Raw genomic sequence first — 18,334 nt, 5'->3', positions numbered from 1 at the left:
TGTTAATTTGGTATGTTCGTTTATTAAGTAACTATTAAATAGCATAGAGATTGAGGGCTACCAGTTTAAAATGTAATTTATTTATAGATGTCATCGTCGAATATTTACACTATGTACAGTCCTTTCAACTAGTAAAGGAGATGCTTTCAAAATAGTTCCAAAGAGTTAATTTTCGTTGTCATGGACTGGTTCTTTAGCTGGAGGATTTGAGAGGCCGCTTTTAACCAATAACTTCATGAAATCCGTCTTCTCTTTGATATTCACTTTTTCATCATCAGAAGACGAAAGAGGCAGTTTTTCTTTTGCAAGGTCGTCAATTTGATTTTTTAACAACATAACAGAGTCGGATAACGATTTAATTGCGCTAAGGACTTCACCAACTTCCTTGATTTGGTCGGATTGTATACTCTGGTTTTCATGAATGGGCGTCTCCAAAGAAGTGTCTTCCTCGCTCTTGAGCTTGTCTGATATATTCTCTAAAAATTTATGGTAGTCCGTAAATTTCTTTTCGAAAATGCCAAAACCACGTTTGACGCCATTTAGGGTGTCAATTAAAACACCACATTGCTTGTGTAAATCATGGAACGGACTCATATCGGCCCGTAAAATAGACAATATATCGGAATAATCATCGGGTGACTCTTCCAACGCTAAAGCAGTAGTTCGAAGTTTGAGTTTGAGCATGTCTAGTTCAGACGTGGCTGTACTAAGTTGCATTCGTAAATTTACTAATTGTTTAGCACCCGTATTTCTCTGTTCAAGAGCCTTCATTAATTGCAACTGCATGTTGCTGTTTTCTTCTTTGAGATTAAAGTTTGAAAATTCCAAATTTGAGACCTTCTCCGCAGCTTCTTGAATTTCCGATCGTAAAGTATCTTCAATATATTTGCTGGCGTTGATTAATTTCTCCCGTTTCTCAAGCTTTGCATTGGTTATGCGAATCTGATCATGTAAAAGCTCAATTTCATTGTTTTTAAAGTCTGAAGAGCCATTCAACAACTTGTCGAGGGTCTCCTTTAAATTTTGGTTTATATCCGCTGACACGGTTTCATAATTGGTGTGATCAGCAGTTAACTTGTCGTAGATATTAGCGTTTGCATCTATTATAGCCTGCTTTTTAACAAGTTCTGCCTTAAGCAAAGCCATTTCGGTAACCAGTTCTGAGTTCTCCGTTTGTACTGACCTCAAAGACTCATGTAATGAAACATTTAACATATCAGTAGCTTCCATTTTACGGGTTAGATCCTTTATGGTATTTTCAAAACCCATTGACCGTTCCCGGAATTGGTCTCTTTCAAAAGCAAACTTGTTAATGGTTACCGTTTGGTCAACAAGTTGGTCTTCAAGGTTCGTGACTAAAAGCTCTCTATCACGATACAATGACTCGATTTCTTGCAACCTTTTCGATATAGCATTGTGCCGTTCTCGTTCTTCCACTAATTCCTTTTGGAAAGAACTGGTTTGAACTATTAACTCTTTTTGGGATGCAGTAGCATCTTTTAATTGCTTGTCTAAATCTGAAGAAGTCTCACGCATGACCTCAAGCGCTTTATGCAAACTGAAATTTTCTTGCATGATATGAGCATCGTTAGTTGATTGAACATTTTCTTTATCAGGAGTGGAAAATGTACCATCTGACAACTTATTGTGCTTTGCTAAAGGAACTTTCTCCAAAGCAGCTTCACATAGTGCCGCATTTTTTTCGGCGTTTGCAACTTTTAATTTTTCTGTTAACGAATCTATTTTAGAAGCGGAATCTCGAAGAATCTCATAAAGTTTACTCTTAAACCATTCAACGATTTGTTGCTTTGAAAGTTCTGAATATTTTTCAACAAGTGTTTCTAGAGTGACAGAAGTAATCCGGCCATCAAGACTTTTTCGTTCATCAACAGTTTTAACACTCGATTGTTCTGGAAAACGCACTTCTGACACCTCGGATATAGAGTTGATAGATCTAGTGGCCGCTTCTGATTGTGCATTGTTAGCAGACGCGACGGAACCGTTCCCTTGTTCCATTGAGTGTGATGAAGGAACAAAGGATAAGGTAGGAGAGACTTCACCTTGTGCTTTTGCTTGATTGGAAAGTTGTTGGCTATTCAAAGAACTTTGATCATCATCATTCGTATTACGACGATCACTTGAGTGTGAATTCAAGTTATAACTAGGTTGTAAGATGGAAGACGAATTTGACCGAGTTGGCACAACAGGTGAAGGCAGATCATTGCTTGCTCGACCGGATACTGGTGTAGAAATGGTCTGATGCCTAGTATTAAATCTTGAATTCGATGAGCCTATATATTGCTGCCTAGAGGGATGACTAGTAGAACGAACTTTCGACCCATTATAAGATGGGATACGGGATGAAGTCAAAAGACCGTTAAAGGCACTGGGATTTGTGTTACCAGTAGAGTTTGAGAAAAAAGAAGTATTCCTTTGCCTACCAGAGGTGGTTGGTACCGAACCTAATCGAAAACGCGATGTATCAAGCATGTATACGTTTGAATCACTAGCACCTTTCCCTTGTTTCCCCCCAATTAATACTAAAGTTAATCCACTACACGACAAAGTATGTGAGGATCTAGGTGAGGGAGTGAACGGAAGGTCTGATAACTTATACCAATGCTTTGACGATAGTCTAAAAGCGTACAAATCATTAAGGAAAGTACCATCGGAAGCTCTTCCTCCAAAAACATAAAGAATGCCTTCCACAACAGAAGCTGCGTGACCGGCTCGAGGATTAGGTGCAACCCCAAAAGTTTCAACTTTAGACCAAGCGCTCTGTTTAGGATGGTAGCACCAAAGATCATTGAAGAAATTAGCACCATCAGTACCACCAAAAATGTATAGTTTATCGGAAAAAGTAAATGCTACGTGTCCAGCACGAGCTGGTGGAGGGTCATTGACGACAGAGGCAAGTTCCCATCTGGAATCAGAAGTATTCAAATTGTTTAAATCAAAACAAACAAGATCATTAAAGTAATAGTCCAAGAGTCTGCCACCAAATAGGCAAATCTTTGATCCAAGACAACTGATAGTATGACCGTAACGCCCACTAGGTCGGGCGCCCGAAGCGTTGGCTTTCTGCCATACAAGAGAGGAAGTGTTCAATAGGTAAAGCGAATTATCCTGGCGATCCGCAACGTCATGGTTCGTGAGTCCACCAAAAACAATAAAGGCGTTTCCAATAAGAATGGAAGCATGACCAAGTCGTGGAGAAGGTGTTTCGCCAAGGGAACGCAAGCTAGTGAATTGACTAGTAGCAAGGTTTAATACCCATAAATCATTTTTTGGTTGAGAATCAGAAGCAACACCTCCAAAGATATAAATTTCTTGACCACCTTCAGCATAAAGATGAGAGGCGTGGGAGTATCGAGGGAGAACATTTGAACTTCCGCGTACTGTAAGCTTCGACCATGGAGAAGCGGTAATGTGGGAACCACTACCAGTTGGTTTTTTCCTATGCTCGGTAACTGTAGAGGTTGACATTTTTACATTGGATTCATGAGAATGTTTCAATTGTGATGTAGAAGGGGTGGTTGAAGTTTTTGAAAAATTTGGTTTGGTCGGTTTATGCGCAGATCCTTTATTCCTTTTAAATAAAAAAGACATTACTCCTTTAAAGAGAAATTGGTTGTAAAAAACCTTGGATATTCAGGTAAAAGGGCCTATGAGTTAATTTTTTGGGTGGAATACTGGATGGATATAAAAATCGGATTCAGCGTACCACTCTCACTCCGAAATAGGCCTGAATAGAAGAAGTAAAAAAGAATAAAAGTAAAAACAATAGAAAAAAAGGAAAGAAATCACTGTTCTAACAAAAGTTGAGCGGAATGACTTAACCAGCGGTTAGCGTGCTGGAGCTGCATGAGTGACAACGCCAGCCAACATGAATTTTCGAAACGAATGATTTTAATTTCGGCGCTTGCTCTACTTTCTTAAAACAACTTAACCAAAGAAGGCATAAAAAAGGGATCCGCGCTCCTATTCCAGTTCATTCAACGGCAGTTTCTCTACCCCAAGGGTTAAAGTTTGAATAGTAGCAGCCGTTCATTGTGAGATAACGCAGCGACGGTGCAGCCACCGACGTCTGTTCAGCTGCAATGAGGTTGGTTTTGAAAAACGAGGCTGATAAATATGTTGATGTGACAGCCTATATGTGGTTGTGAAAAGAACATGGTAGACATCGAACTTCTGACTGCAAAGTGGGAGAGTCAACATCAACACGCATCATTTTGAATGCCGATCGTAACCTTTGACATGGGACTTGTTAGGTGGTTTTAAATACAACGTTAATTCATTTGGAGTGGAATTTAAAGTTATAAATTCACAATTCTAAATTTTCGAATGAAATACTAAACATACAAAGAACAGAAGACCTGGTTTTCTCACCTGTGGTCTCTGCATTGGCGGTTTAAGCTTAAAAAGGTTTCATTCGTTCAAGCATCCAACATAAACAATATCGGTTTCATGTTTGAAGTTTTAGTTATAACTTTATCATTTTCATGTTTAAATTAATTGTTTAAGGGTACTTTTTTATTTTTTTTGAAATTTCTGTATTTGTTTACATATGTGTTCCTTACGCGTTTATAGCAAGCCCTTCGGCGTAGCATTCATTTATTAGTTCTTAGAGTTCCTTATACATATTTAACTGTTTTCTTTAGGCTGGCTAAATGCACTAAAAATTTGCCCTACCCTGAGAAATGTGACTGTTTTTTTGGTCGAAAAGAAACATTGAAGAATGACAAATATTTTGCCAGCAACAAACTAGCAAATATGACTAAGGGTACTCAATCATTCGGTATGAGACATAACAAGTCTCATACCATTTGCCGTCGTTGTGGAAAACGCTCTTTCCACATTCAAAAGAGCACCTGTGCTTGCTGTGGTTATCCCGCCGCTAAGACCCGTAGCTACAACTGGGGTGCTAAGGCCAAGAGAAGAAGAACCACTGGTACTGGCCGTATGAGCTATTTGAAGAAGGTTCATCGTAGCTTCAAAAATGGTTTCCGTAAGTGAATTCATCCCGGTTTTTGCTGGTCTAATCTTTTGCTAACAAAATTTTATTTAGGTTCTGGAAAGCCTGCTGCCGCTGTTGCTGCCTCTGCTTAGATGTTTCAATAAAAAAGCTTATATTATGTCCTTAAAACTCGCGTGAAATTCATGTATTGCTGAAAGTCTAGAGTAATATCTTTTACTAGGAAGCCACTTGGTGAAAAAAAGTGTAGCATGCATAGTCATGTATTTCGTCGACTGTGAAATGACAATTTGAATTCGGCGAAGAAGTAATAATTCCGTTGTTTCAAGTCATGTAATGTATCAATTTAATTCGATTTAAAGTATTTTCTTGCTAGACAGAAATATTTACACCTTGTAACATATATGTTATAACCGAAATTTTACCTTCAGAAAAACGGCCTTTGGCTTTGTAAAGAGTTTGTTTAGTTTACAGTCGTCTATCATTAATGTTGAAGAAGAGTAGTTAGATTTTATTATTAAATAAAGCATCAATCAAGTTGACCATACCATTATACTTTGTCCGAAGGATTGTGTAGTTTACACAGGTGTTTGTTTTAAAACTTATTAAACAATTGCATAATTTATTGATCGAATATTTACCTCAAAAATAATATCTTCTTTTACGATATTTTTTTACCCCTTTTGGTATTCATTTCCTTCAATGCTGAATATCGCATAATAACAGAACCAAGCAAATCAATGAGATAGCAAAAAAAAACTTCATACTTGTGCTTTTTTTCTTCATAAATTTATAAATACAATAAATCAATATTAGCTAACGTTGCATCAATTTGGTTGTACTTCAGCACGAGTTGGTGCTTTATTTACCAACTACCCAAACGATACATATGTCGTATTTGGATGGGTAAACAATGTTACCATTATCTGTTACTAATGATTATTAGATTGCAGCAATGCGTTGATTCTTTACAAATTAGTATTGGAACAGTAAGTAGCTGAGGACGCACAAATTTTGTCGTTGTTAACGTGATGGTAGCTTTCATCAAGCATCGATACACTAGAGTCGGGAATTCACGACTTTCCCCGGATTAAGCATATTTTAAAGGTTCAAAGACATTTTAATCTTATTTCTGAAGACGAACTCAGCGCACGCCAAGCTAAATTCGAAGAAATAGTGAAACCCATTTTGTCAAAGGCATTTCAACGATTGGAAGACTCTATTTCAAGCTTACAGAGACAAGAGGATTCGCTTAAAACAAAATACGAGCTTCAGGAAGCTCGGTTGGATATGCTAAAAAATCGACCTGCCACCAGCGCCTTTTCAGTAACCACGGAGAGTTCAGAACAATTGAAAGCAATTATTGCGAAGCGTCAAAAATTGGTGTATACTCTAGAACGATACACGCTTCAACTACAACAAAAACGAGGTCATTAAGTTGTTGGGTCTATTTCCAGATGAGTAATAAACAAAATATAGAGTCAGAGGTTTCATGGGTGAAATCTAAAGGAGCATTTGTACATCCTTCATTAGAATTTTCTGTTATTCCAGATGCAGGAAGTTGCGTGCTTGCTAACAATGATATAAATGTACGTTTATTTAAAATTGATGACTATAACTCTTCAACGAAACTTGAAGGGTCAGTTAAAAGCTGTGCTGGTAGTATTAACTATATTAGGAAAATACCGTTTTGTTAAAGTTACCACCAAATATACTAATCAATAAACGAACTTGCAGTCGGTACTCCTTTCGCGATAAATTGACTTCGTTTCAGTTTTTGTCTTGGTTAATAAGTGAAGACGTTCATTCGAATTTGGAAATATCTCCTTATTACACTAAAGCATTACCACAAGGATTTTCCTTTCATCCGGTAACGTTGACTTCTGATCATCCTTTATGGTCTATTCTTCCTGATGAAGTTCGAAATTCGCTCCTAGAAAGAAAAAATGTAATGGCGTTTGATTACGAACAAGTGAAAAAATTTGTAAGCGTGGACCAGCCGACATTTCAATGGGGATGGCTATGTGTAAATACAAGGTGCCTATACTACGATACAGGTAGCAAGAATACAGAAGATCATTTGACATTAGCACCTATTTTTGAATATTTTAACCATTCTCCTGAAGCTCAAACAGCTTTAATTAATACACGTGGTACAATCACTATCAAATCGACTCGAAGAATAGATAAAGGTGAGCAAATATTCCTTTGCTATGGGCCACACGGAAACGATAAACTATTTACTGAATACGGTTTTTGTTTATCTAACAACCCTAATATTTCTATTCAATTGGATCGTTTTATTGAGTTTGATAAATGGCAACAATCATTTTTACAAGACCACGGCTATTGGAATGATTATACATGCTCATTGCACGGAGCTTCCTTTCGAACGTTGGTAGGAGTGCGTACTCTATTAGTAAGTCCTTCGGAAAAGTTAAACGATGCTAGTTATGATCAAACTCGGCGTGTTTTACAGTACATCAACGGGTTTAGCGATGGTTCAAGGGATCGTCAGGATGTGGAAGATTATTTAAAGAAAGTTTTGCAAGAGCTTTTATGTGAGGCTGAAGAATGCAAAGAAAAGGTAAAGGGTATATCTGATGGGTCTTATGTTTTCATTTGCGCAGAGCAACTATGGAAAGATCGTATAATGTGTTGTCAGTATTTAATGGAACATTCTTTTGAGTGAACGACGAAAATGAGTATCAGAAGAAAAATAAAAGTATAGTAAAAAAAAAACTCATATGAAGATAGTAAAAATATTGGAAAGCGAACTATGCCATTGAAGAGATGTAAATAAAAGGTTGTATAATTATTGTGTATGAGCAACCAAGCAGAAATTTCTAAAAAGCATAATACATTTTAAATTTGATTTCAATTAGCACTACATTTCTATGGTAAATAAATCAGCAGCAAAAAATACAAAAATAACAAAAACTGCCCACACCAGGAATCGAACCTGGGTCGCATCGGCCACAACGATGAGTCTTAACCACTGGACCATGTGAGCTAGTTGAGACAACAGTCTCATTAGGTATATATATAGTACTTTTAAATAATAGATTCCTTAGAATCTGTGGAACAAAATTTGTAAAGGTCAATTGTACGTTAGGTATTTATAATCCCTAATATAACAGCTTTCACTAATATAACGGTTTTTAGGTTTCTTGATTTCCTAAGATTTAAAAGCATAATGAATGGAAAAACATAAAGATCGTCAAGGCTGATTGCCCTACATCTACAGTTTTTGAAACATGTGATTGCGATAGATTGTTATTACTTTCTAAAGTATGTTATTTATTTATTTATGTTTGGTTTACTCATTTTCATTTTTATTTAATTTTTTTTTTATCTTTTTTTTTACATTGTTTCTGTAGAGGCACATTGAATTTTAGTATAAATAATGTCTGTTTTAAAAAAATAAATGTTTGATTCGTAAATTCAAGCTTTCCTGATCCTCCCTTCTTTATTTATTCAAAAAATAAAAAAAATTCTTATTAATTTATCCTTTAATTGAAGAATCCTAAAATGCTCGAAAAAATTGTATTAGTATAATACGACTGAATAAATGAATTTAGTATGTATAATATACTTTACCTATGTAGCACTATCTTTGTATTACTATAAAACAGGTATAACAATATTAATATCGATATATAAGGAAATCGATTATGGATGTAGGTTTCTCAAACAAATTTGTCTGTTTTTTAATGAAAAGAAAGAAAAAGAGGGAAAGAAATCACAAAGTTTTCAGAAGAGTTATCTCTATATTTTAATCAGGTAAAATTTTTACTGTAGGTGAATACCCAAACAAGGAAGATCGTTGCGCAACAAATGAAAGATAACCCTTCAACACGTTACAGGGCGACTCAGGAAAATCATTTGCATTTTGCATGTGTTATAGAGATCTATTACACTCTTAAATCTCATAATAACTTGCTAAAATGTCACTCGAAACGCTTCTTCCCATCCCCACAAATTTTCACGCATCGGCACATCATTGAAACCTGCCTCAAGTAGCCGTATGATGTCACTCGGTTAGCACCATGCATCTGGCCCCACAGTTCCTGGTTTATAGCTTAAACGAAGGTAAATTCTTAAATGAAAAATTTTTTTCGTGGATCGCCTTTTTCCAGCGTCCATGAAACACAAGGAGAAGCATTGAAAAACGTTTTTTTCAAGCTAAAATACATTCTCCAAAGTACCTTTCCAGGCCGCGTCATGACTCGGGTATTGTGTAGGGGTAAGTGTGGGGTTCCGTGATGGCATTGCTTCGTTATTGAAGCTTCGTTTGTTCAAGACTTGCAGTAGAAACAAACCCAACGTCACTGTTGACATGTCTTTGAAAGTTTTTTTTTTCTATATATTTGCGTCTTTGCATAGAAGTAGGTCGCTGCGATATCCTTCTTCGCATGGGCTGCATCTTGCATCTTGTTTAAATTTCCCCATAAAGCTCTGGTAGCGATTTGATTGATCTGCCTGATAAATTCATTTCGTTAAGGGAATTTGATTTTGCTAGTGGTTTTACTGAAAATATATTTGTTCAATTTTACTTTGTTTAGGTTTGTTTTGTATTCTTCTTCCGCCTTGCTTGCTGAGTTGATCGACAAAGCGCCATATAAAGAAAAACCCCTTTATGAAAAAATAGCTCTAAAATTGTTGCTGTAACTTCAAAGCGGGTCGTTTAAAAGATAAAAAAAAACACAAAAACAATTGACAAATAAGCAAACTACTCCCTGTTTCTTCCTTTTCTCATAAAATCATCCATCTCCCTTCCCTTTTATATACAATTCCTTCTACATACATAAGCCGTGCTGCACTATAGTACTCACATATAAGGGAAATAAAAAACTAAAACATTCGCATAATACAGATTTATTTCCCCTCTCCCTTCTCTCATTCTCCTTTCTAGTAATATTTTTGCCGTTTTCTTTCTTCTTTACCAATATTTCTATTTCTCTCATTTATCATTTCACGTTTTATTTTTCTCCCTTAATCTAGCCATCGACCAGATGTTTTCAATCTTCAAACGCCGATCTGTTCAGGCCGCTTTGGCTGCTTCGGGTCTAGTTGGAGGCGCCGTTTTCTACTCTGATTTCATTAAAAGACCCGCTCCTTCTCACTTCAATCCCCAATTTACCCCGTTTACCAAATCGTTAGCCCCTCCGCCATCTCGTGAAACGCTTTTAAAAAACGTCGAAGATATATCAAAATTCGATGTCCTCATTATCGGTGGAGGTGCTACCGGTACAGGTGTTGCTGTCGATGCCAGCACCAGAGGACTTAATGTTTGTTTGTTAGAAAAAACTGATTTTGCCAGTGAGACTTCATCAAAGTCGACTAAAATGGCTCATGGTGGTGTGCGTTATCTAGAGAAAGCTGTATTCCAATTGTCTAAGGCTCAATTAGATTTGGTTATCGAGGCTTTAAATGAGCGTGCAAATATGTTGAGAACGGCCCCACATTTGTGCACAGTGTTGCCCATCATGATCCCTGTATACAAATGGTGGCAGGTTCCATATTTCTTTGTTGGTTGTAAAATTTACGACTGGGTTGCTGGTTCTAAGAACTTGAGAGCTTCTACCATTTTCTCAAAAGAGACAACTGTGGCCATTGCTCCCATGCTCGACGATTCTAATCTCAAGGCTTCATGCGTCTACCATGATGGCTCCTTTAATGACACTCGCATGAACACCACGCTAGCAGTTACTGCAATTGACAATGGTGCAACCGTTTTGAATTATATGGAGGTTAAAAAACTATTAAAATCAAAAGACAACAAACTTGAAGGTGTACTTGCCATCGACCGTGAAACCGGTAAAGAATATCAAATTAAAGCCACTTCTGTTGTCAATGCTACCGGTCCCTTTTCTGACAAAATCTTAGAAATGGATGCTGATCCCCAAGGTGAGCCACCCAAGACTGCCCAGTTTCCTAGAATGGTTGTCCCTTCTGCCGGCGTTCATGTCGTCTTGCCCGAATACTACTGTCCTCCCAATATAGGAATTCTCGACCCTTCAACTTCAGATAATCGTGTCATGTTCTTCTTACCATGGCAGGGTAAAGTTATAGCCGGTACCACAGATAAGCCTTTGAGTAGTGTTCCCACTAATCCCACACCATCTGAAGACGATATCCAGTTGATATTGAAGGAGCTACAAAAATACCTTGTGTTCCCTGTTGATCGAGAGGATGTCTTGTCTGCATGGTGCGGTATCCGACCTTTGGTTCGTGACCCATCCACGGTCCCTCCTGGCACCGATCCCACTACTGGAGAGACGCAGGGTCTAGTTCGTTCTCACTTCATTTTCAAGTCTGATACCGGATTACTTACAATCTCGGGTGGAAAATGGACGACATACCGTGAAATGGCGGAGGAGACTGTTAATGAACTAATCAAGGACCACGACTTCGGAAAGGCATTGAAGCCCTGTCAAACTAAAAAACTCATTTTGGTGGGTGGTGAAAACTATTATAAGAATTATTCTGCCAGATTGATTCATGAATATCATATTCCCTTAAGACTCGCAAAGCATCTGTCCCACAACTATGGATCTCGGGCCCCATTAATTTTGGAGTTATATTCGAAAACCGATTTCAACAAGCTGCCTGTTACGTTGGCTGACAAGGAAGTATTCGCTCCATCTTCTGATGCCTCGAGTGATAAAAGCGTTTCCTATGCATCCTTTGATGAACCGTTTACTGTTGCAGAATTAAAGTATTCGATAAAGTACGAATACACTAGAACACCCACCGATTTCTTAGCCCGTAGGACCCGTTTGGCATTTTTGGATGCTAGACAAGCTCTTCAAGCCGTTGCTGGTGTTACACATGTCATGAAAGAAGAATTTGGTTGGGATGATGCGACAACTGACAAGCTTGCCCAAGAAGCCAGGGATTACATTGGAGGAATGGGTGTATCATCTGACCGTTTCGATGTTAAACAGTTCGAAGTCAAATAAAGAGAACAATGTGTATAATTCTTTTTTTATCAAGGATAATTATGTTTATGATTGAATCAAAACCTTTTAATTGCTTAAGTATAAACGTCTAAAATCATGGTATGCAATGAAAAGATAGTCGAAGGCGATACAGCAAGTATGTGTAAATTTGCTTTCCAATTGATTTTTGTTTGCATTACTAATAGAAAGGATTATTTCACTTCTAATTACACAAATTCCGTATAACTAACAAGTAGTGAAAGTCCAAGAAGTAGTCTCAGAGCAAAAGCCAGATTGAATAGAATTAAGAAGGCGCTAACAGGTTTGGGTGATAAAACATTTATAGAATATCTTATACATAGTACTAAAATTTAAATATCCAGCAAGATGTATCCATGAAAACAATCACAAAGCAAAAGACGACGAGCGAACTTTTACGATCTCAATCCGACATTTTTGCCTCGTAAAGTTTTTTTTTTCAGTTCTAATTTGAACTAATTCTCCCAAAGCAAAATGCCTCTTTTTCATCCATGCGGCCAATCTTGTCGAATTTCAATAGTATTACTTATTGAATGTTAAACTACGATTTAGCAATAAATATTCCTCCTTCCACATGCTGTAAACAAAGTCAATGAAGTAGATGAGTTTACTACCTGTATATACTTTTTTTTTTGTCAAAGTCACTTTTATGGCATTTCCATGTTGAAGGATTAGCCACAGCACTAAATTTTCAGCGTATGATTGCTTTTAAATATTTAATTTTCATCGTTTTTTAATTAATATTCAAAACGATTTAATGCCTTCTACATCTGAAGTCAAGCTCATAGACTCGGGTTGGGTAGCTAAAACTACATCTAACACGAAGGGGTATAGCCTTCTTAAAGTATACTCATGTATAAACGTTTTGGGTTCATATTTTTGGGCCACGTGGTTTATAAAAATTCTTAACTACACCACTCGGTATCCCGCACCCGTCTACGTTTCTACGATTTCGAGCTAATATTGAGTAAAGTGATTAGCAAAAAAAATAAAAGTACTCGTTGTCGGAGATCAAGAATTTTTCTATTATCTCATCTAAACCACTTTCTAAAAGCGAAAAACAAAATCGTAATATGCAGCTTGAATGGGCTTCCATAGTTTGAAAGAAAAACCCTAGCAGTACTGGCAAGGGAGACATTCCTTTTAAAGGTTGGCAGGCTCGACATAACGAAGTGAGTTGCCGCTGAAGACACCTCCCTTTTGCTTAATTTCATCTTGGATCTCGGCAATGGCTTCTTGTTTGCCCATGGGATCCTTCTCATCGGGGTCAAGTTCCCAGGTCAAGTAACCGTTAGTACAGTTGGGCTCAAAATCTTGGGGGATGATGCCCAAACGCTTGGAATAATTGGTAACCTTGTTCCAATCTCTGGGGACGTTAGAGATGTCATGTGAGAAATATGCAAAGCAACGTTCAAATTGTTCCCGATGAAGTTCGGATCCCATTTCACGCTTGAAGTGAATGTACTCCTTGTAGGTTTGGACAGGATCTTTAAGCATATCCAAAGTAGCAGAATGGATAGCACGTAAGAAGGCCTTGATCTTGTCGGGATGTTTAGCAATGAATTCATCATGTGCAATATACAAAATGGTACAGAAACAGCAGCAACCTAAGTTGGCTAATCGATCAATACGCAACATTTGGACATCAGACCTTGGGCGGCCTTGGGAGACGCACCAGCGCTCAAGCTCGACTTGTTGCATGCATTCAATGCCAATGCCGCCATCGATTTCACCATTGATGATGGCAGGGGCAATGTTCATACCACAGCGAATAGCAGTATAATCAGAAGGAGACAAACCGAACTTGCTGCACAAGTCATCGAGTTGGATCTTTCCAAACTCACCAACGTAGCCAATACGCTTTCCTTTAATGTCCTTGAAGTCGTTGATGCCATTACCCTTCAAAGTAATTAAGCCAGTGAAAGGCTCATTTAACAAAGATCCAAAACTGGTGACAGGGTATCCGCGAGCCTTAGCAGCTAAAGTATGGATCATGGCCTTTAATCCCATGTCAACCTTACCAGAACCAATCAATGCTGTAACGTCGGAAGGGTTGGTAGGCTCGAGAATAGCAACCTCAATCCCTTCACGCTCATAGTATCCGCGAGTTTGAGCAAGAAAGATGGGCAAATGGTAAGGAGTGGCCTCCCAGTTTGTGAGGAAAGTGATCTTGTTAGTAGACATGATTTAACAAAGCGACTATAAGTCAGAAAGTGAGAATGAGATTGAAATAATTAATTCAACTTATTCAATTGATGATATGCCAGGATTCCTCTTCCTTTATATATCTTCAATGTTTCGATTAACAGGTCCATTATCCGGTTTTTAGTTTCGCTGCACATTGCCGAATGACAATCGGATTCCTTTAAGCTTTGCTTTTGCCCTGTTTTCTCTCCCCAGTAATCGTTGGGTGACTGAACCATCCAGTAGCCGAGAGTTACGTTTTTCCTGATTTAATAAATATCCATATCTATTTGTCTCGTGGTGTTTTACAGCAACTAACCGAAATTACTATTTTGCATCATCCAACCATAAAGAGACAACAATAATTCTAGAAAACATATAACAAGTGTTTTTTTCTATTTACGTCTCATACGCAAAGTCCACTTTACCATGTTTTGGAAACTTGTACCCAACCATTCATTTTTCGATTTTGTAATGAGGCTCTTTTCTTCTAACAATCATTGAGGTCATTATCATGTGTCCTCACCTATTGTTTAAATTGAGGCTTGCGCTATTCCCAAAATTGTGGGTATTATTTTCATATATCAGTATCTGCAATTTCGGTTCAACTTTCTTATCAAGAAAGAGGATTAATTTCTTAACAAAAACCTTCTTTGTTTTATAACGCTGATTTTTGTATTATTTGGCGACCAAGGTTATAAGTGATCCAATCCAAATGTCATAACTTCAGTTGATCCCTGCGGAAAATATAAATCAGATTAGACATATGGTTATATAAAAAAAAAGAGAAATTATTTGAGTTCATTGAAACTTCAACGTTATTTGACTAAAACTTGTTAATTTACATGTCTGCAAGATTAATCCAGCATATTAAATAAATTAGTTGACTTATGTCAAACAAATAATACATTCTTGATATTATTAGAAAAAAAAAAGAAAATTGAATAACTTGTGAGAAATGATATTGTTATTATTTTAGATTATGTCCTTTGAAATACAATAACATGCTAAGGCACTTACTACTTAAGCCTTTATTACTTTAATGTGCTAACAATCTTCTGTATCCTTAGACGTTAAATTTTCCCTTATTAAAAAATAAAAAAATAAAAAAAAAATATAGGAAATGAAACAACCGCTGATGACTTATTCTGTCTTTTATGGCGATAATTTTCTGATCATTCACATGTGTTGAGATTTTTCGGAAATACTCTTCCATTACCTTTGATTTTAGCAAAATGGCTTGCTTAAAACAACAAATTTTTTTAATTAATCAAATTTATTTTAAATCTATTACTCGCTGCCGGTTGATATTATATCAAGCTAATTTTCATTTTATTTCTGAAAAAACATCCAAAATTAAAATCATTTTTCGCAGGAGCATTAGCGGAGGACCCTCAATGTAATGCTAATTTTTCCAAAACGACACTTTCTTTTATGAGGTCAGATAAACAACCCAACAGTCAGGTAAAAGGTATAAAGTGCTAGATTATAAATGAGTACATCCCAAAATTATTATATATTAACGAAATGCCCATCCATCAATAAAATTATTATATACAATAAACCAAAATCAACCAATGTGAAACAAAACAGTTTGCTTTTTTCCGTTTTTTTTCTTTGAAACACCCATCGTATTACTATTACGATTGGAAGAAGTATTTGGTGTAGACCCCCATGAATCAACGGGACGAGCCTGCTTTTTTCCGAGTTGAACAGAAATTCTCTTCGAGGTAGAAGGAGGAAGTGCGGGAAAATCTTCTTCAGATCTTGCATTTAACGCAGATGCACGTGCTTTGCGCACACCCCAAGAAGGAGTATTTGCAGCTGAGCTGTTCGTTGGCCTTGAGGTAATATTTGCTAGGTTTATAGAAGATGATGGAGCAGACAAAGAAGGCCCATCGTGAGCTGCTGCACGCTCAATACGATTCCAAACACTAGCTGTTTGAGCAGCAGTCCTATTTGATCTCTTCAAGCGCAAAAGATTAGAGTTAGTAGTACCTATACGAGTATCATCTTTCGCATTCAGTATTTTCCATTCCTGCCAAGCTTCCAACAATTCCCTTGACTTCTCTTTATTTTCTAGAAGATTTGCTATTTGGTTGAACACGCCCGACAATTGCTCATGAGGCTTTGCAACTAATTTTGTAATGCGAGCAACAGCTTCACGAGCGGGCATAACATTACCACGGAAGGAAGAAACAGCAAATTTAAAGTCATTAATTTTGTGATCATCGTAATTCGTCAATTTTTGCATCCGATCAATTACTTGTTGGTGTTGTGCTTGCTCGGAAGAGGCCATCGGGGATTTAGTGCCCTTGGGTGGAGATGGAACATGATTTCTTGAAGCAGACTTACCAGACAGACGAGGCGCGGAGACAGGTACTGAGGGTGCGGAAGAGCTATTTTGATTAGCAACCTCGGCTAAAGAGGGGAAATCTTCGTTTCTTAACGTTCTAGTTTTTCCTCTGCTGATGGTTCTAGTAGATGTCGCTGGGCGGGCAGATGTAGGCGCCGGATTTGATAACGTGAAACCAAAATCACGATGGCGAGCTTGTTGCTCGCGAACATATTCTTCTTGTCGTAAGTGAGCAATCTCTCCACGGGAAAGGTGTAGGTTAGAGAGTGAGTTGGCAGTCTCATTCACTGAAGTAGATTGTTCGGATGGTGTGGAAGAAGTTCGTTCACGACGGTTCCTGCCGGACGCGCCGGGTGGGTCGTAACTAAATTGAGGAATAATTCTTCGTGCTTCTCGAAGTTCGCGTTGAGTAAAGTTGTGGGGATGCTCATCCAACTGATGCGCTTTCAAATCTATTTCAGTTCCAAAAACAACAAATTTACGTTCCAAACACTCCCTTTCACGACAAATATAATGATCTTTTTCAAAGTGGCGCTCTAACGAATCATAATTTTTAAAGTACTGATGCGTCGGCCTTCCTGCAACTTGGTCACAGATGTAACATCGTTCATGTTTTTCACGGCAATGCTTAAACAACTCATCATCATCATAAAAATGGGTATTACAAAACTCACACTTCGGGTGACCCTTGAATCCAGTAATCTCTAAATCGGATCCCTGATCTCCAACTTCATTGTGCTTTGTCAATCCTTTCTTGGAAAATAGCGTGTGTTCATGGGTAAAAACCTTTTTGTTCTTAACACAAAGATCACAGAAAAACTTATGGTGTTTGACCTTCGCATGCAGCTTTAAATCAAACCAGCCTTTGCATGTGATATCGCAAGCGTCTTCTGGACAGTTGAATTGAAGCAAGAGGTTGGATTCTTCTTGAGCATGCTCGTCAGAATACACAATTCCAAGTTTCTCATCTTGGAAAGGAAGTTTTGCTAAATCGACATCATGAATATCGATTTCATGATCTTTAGTAATGAGAACCGTATCCCATTCGGTTTTACAAAACGTACATTCCTTCGTTTTGTATAGCGCTCGCAATCTCAAAGCACAAACATGACACATTCCTAATTAAGTTAGATTAAACATAGTTGTAACATTTTTAAAACATGATACAAGACATACGATGATTGCAAGGAAGGACGCAGCTGTAAGTAATACCTTCAGCACAAATGAAGCAAATTTGCTCATCCTCATCCTGTTCTTCTTTGGAAGCATCAACAGTAGCGACATTACTGACAGGATCTGTGCCAACCGGCTCTAAGCAAACTGCATTTTTTGGAGTTTCTACCGACCTAGAGCTTACCGGTTTCTCTTTACTTTCTTGAAATGTGTTAAAAGGAATATGTCAACAAGGAAGTTACGTACGATTCCTATTAGTTTTTTTATTATGAGTCCTAGAATTCTTTTTTTCCGATGCTCTGTTGTGCTCCTTATTATTTAAATTGGGGCCCGAAGGCGACATTTTGATTGTTTATAGAAGATTGCGTGTATGGCGCTGGGTAAATAAAATTTCGTAAAGCGAGCTGCTGTATGCTAAAAAAAACAGTTTAGCTGGAGACCTCTGAATTAGCTGGAATATCGCAAACTAAGAATATATTTATAATTTCAACATTATTGGAAAGTTTTTAAGCTTCTGAATTGATTTTTGAAACGTGCATCGAATATTTTGTTAGAAACGTATATAGCATTGAATGTACAGCGGAAGTAAATAGCAATCTCTTATAAAGGGCTTATATAATTTACTAATTTGTTTTGAAAAAAATATTCCCCTAACTTTTTCGC

At 37.4% G+C, this 18,334-nt stretch overlaps 7 protein-coding genes, 7 long non-coding RNA genes and 1 other non-coding gene across 15 annotated transcripts; 6 read left to right on the top strand and 9 right to left on the bottom strand.

Moving 5' to 3' along the window:
* Positions 1-6: 6 nt before the first annotated feature.
* On the bottom strand, positions 7-3,856 carry tea1 (cell end marker Tea1). The gene has a single exon (NM_001023342.3). The coding sequence runs from the start codon at positions 3,607-3,609 to the stop codon at positions 166-168; it is 3,444 nt and encodes a 1,147-aa protein (NP_588351.1). The 5' UTR covers positions 3,610-3,856; the 3' UTR covers positions 7-165.
* On the top strand, positions 133-3,075 carry SPOM_SPNCRNA.7521. The gene has a single exon (NR_196857.1). It is a non-coding gene; the product is annotated as a non-coding RNA (long non-coding RNA).
* An 896-nt stretch (positions 3,857-4,752) lies between the features above and the next one.
* rpl3702 (60S ribosomal protein eL37) lies at positions 4,753-5,204 on the top strand. The gene is made up of 2 exons (NM_001023341.3): positions 4,753-5,008; positions 5,069-5,204. The coding sequence occupies exons 1-2, from the start codon at positions 4,774-4,776 to the stop codon at positions 5,107-5,109; spliced, it is 276 nt and encodes a 91-aa protein (NP_588350.1). The 5' UTR covers positions 4,753-4,773; the 3' UTR covers positions 5,110-5,204.
* A 206-nt stretch (positions 5,205-5,410) lies between these two features.
* Positions 5,411-6,563, bottom strand: SPOM_SPNCRNA.7520. The gene has a single exon (NR_196856.1). It is a non-coding gene; the product is annotated as a non-coding RNA (long non-coding RNA).
* spc19 (DASH complex subunit Spc19) lies at positions 5,846-6,412 on the top strand (the record flags this gene model as incomplete). The annotated part of the gene is made up of 3 exons (NM_001355937.2): positions 5,846-5,881; positions 5,922-5,964; positions 6,014-6,412. The coding sequence occupies exons 1-3, from the start codon at positions 5,865-5,867 to the stop codon at positions 6,410-6,412; spliced, it is 459 nt and encodes a 152-aa protein (NP_001343012.1). The 5' UTR covers positions 5,846-5,864.
* Positions 6,433-7,667, top strand: set11 (ribosomal protein lysine methyltransferase Set11; the record flags this gene model as incomplete). Its single annotated transcript, NM_001023340.1, has 2 exons — positions 6,433-6,564; positions 6,654-7,667. 2 exons carry the CDS (start codon positions 6,433-6,435, stop codon positions 7,665-7,667), a joined length of 1,146 nt encoding a protein of 381 aa, NP_588349.1.
* Positions 6,673-6,915, bottom strand: SPOM_SPNCRNA.7519. Its single transcript, NR_196855.1, has one exon. It is a non-coding gene; the product is annotated as a non-coding RNA (long non-coding RNA).
* A 249-nt stretch (positions 7,668-7,916) lies between the features above and the next one.
* Positions 7,917-7,988, bottom strand: SPOM_SPCTRNAHIS.04. The gene has a single exon. It is a non-coding gene; the product is annotated as a tRNA-His (tRNA).
* Positions 7,989-8,511: 523 nt separating this feature from the next.
* On the bottom strand, positions 8,512-12,840 carry SPOM_SPNCRNA.1235. Its single transcript, NR_150098.1, has one exon. It is a non-coding gene; the product is annotated as a non-coding RNA (long non-coding RNA).
* Positions 9,371-12,033, top strand: gut2 (glycerol-3-phosphate dehydrogenase Gut2). The gene has a single exon (NM_001023339.3). The coding sequence runs from the start codon at positions 9,991-9,993 to the stop codon at positions 11,938-11,940; it is 1,950 nt and encodes a 649-aa protein (NP_588348.1). The 5' UTR covers positions 9,371-9,990; the 3' UTR covers positions 11,941-12,033.
* SPOM_SPNCRNA.1234 lies at positions 12,535-15,128 on the top strand. Its single transcript, NR_150097.1, has one exon. It is a non-coding gene; the product is annotated as a non-coding RNA (long non-coding RNA).
* On the bottom strand, positions 12,963-14,212 carry nmt1 (4-amino-5-hydroxymethyl-2-methylpyrimidine phosphate synthase Nmt1). Its single transcript, NM_001023338.3, has one exon. It carries the CDS (start codon positions 14,140-14,142, stop codon positions 13,102-13,104), a length of 1,041 nt encoding a protein of 346 aa, NP_588347.1. The 5' UTR covers positions 14,143-14,212; the 3' UTR covers positions 12,963-13,101.
* Positions 14,682-14,894, bottom strand: SPOM_SPNCRNA.7518. Its single transcript, NR_196854.1, has one exon. It is a non-coding gene; the product is annotated as a non-coding RNA (long non-coding RNA).
* Positions 15,129-15,162: 34 nt separating the features above from the next.
* hel2 (ubiquitin-protein ligase E3) lies at positions 15,163-18,053 on the bottom strand. Its single transcript, NM_001023337.3, has 3 exons — positions 17,918-18,053; positions 17,675-17,872; positions 15,163-17,616 (listed from the first exon to the last, which is right to left on the bottom strand). The coding sequence occupies exons 1-3, from the start codon at positions 18,012-18,014 to the stop codon at positions 15,713-15,715; spliced, it is 2,199 nt and encodes a 732-aa protein (NP_588346.2). The 5' UTR covers positions 18,015-18,053; the 3' UTR covers positions 15,163-15,712.
* A 15-nt stretch (positions 18,054-18,068) lies between these two features.
* Positions 18,069-18,305, bottom strand: SPOM_SPNCRNA.7517. Its single transcript, NR_196853.1, has one exon. It is a non-coding gene; the product is annotated as a non-coding RNA (long non-coding RNA).
* Positions 18,306-18,334: the final 29 nt, after the last annotated feature.

This window comes from Schizosaccharomyces pombe (genome assembly GCF_000002945.2).
Source record: "Schizosaccharomyces pombe strain 972h- genome assembly, chromosome: III".
Taxonomy (NCBI): Eukaryota; Fungi; Ascomycota; class Schizosaccharomycetes; order Schizosaccharomycetales; family Schizosaccharomycetaceae; genus Schizosaccharomyces; species Schizosaccharomyces pombe.
This window is presented reverse-complemented; position numbering and strand designations above follow the sequence as displayed.

What these genes read in the sequence shown, in the direction of transcription:
- rpl3702 (NM_001023341.3), top strand. Translation starts at nt 4,774, where the DNA reads ATGACTAAGGGTACTCAATCATTCGGTATGAGACATAACAAGTCTCAT. An exon ending in TAGCTTCAAAAATGGTTTCC is followed by an intron (nt 5,009 to 5,068) that starts GTAAGTGAATTC and finishes AATTTTATTTAG; the next exon opens with GTTCTGGAAAGCCTGCTGCC.
- nmt1 (NM_001023338.3), bottom strand. Translation starts at nt 14,142, where the DNA reads ATGTCTACTAACAAGATCACTTTCCTCACAAACTGGGAGGCCACTCCT.
- gut2 (NM_001023339.3), top strand. Translation starts at nt 9,991, where the DNA reads ATGTTTTCAATCTTCAAACGCCGATCTGTTCAGGCCGCTTTGGCTGCT.
- tea1 (NM_001023342.3), bottom strand. Translation starts at nt 3,609, where the DNA reads ATGTCTTTTTTATTTAAAAGGAATAAAGGATCTGCGCATAAACCGACC.
- hel2 (NM_001023337.3), bottom strand. Translation starts at nt 18,014, where the DNA reads ATGTCGCCTTCGGGCCCCAATTTAAATAATAAGGAGCACAACAGAGCA. An exon ending in TAAAAAAACTAATAGGAATC is followed by an intron (nt 17,873 to 17,917) that starts GTACGTAACTTC and finishes ACACATTTCAAG; the next exon opens with AAAGTAAAGAGAAACCGGTA. An exon ending in CGTCCTTCCTTGCAATCATC is followed by an intron (nt 17,617 to 17,674) that starts GTATGTCTTGTA and finishes TAACTTAATTAG; the next exon opens with GAATGTGTCATGTTTGTGCT.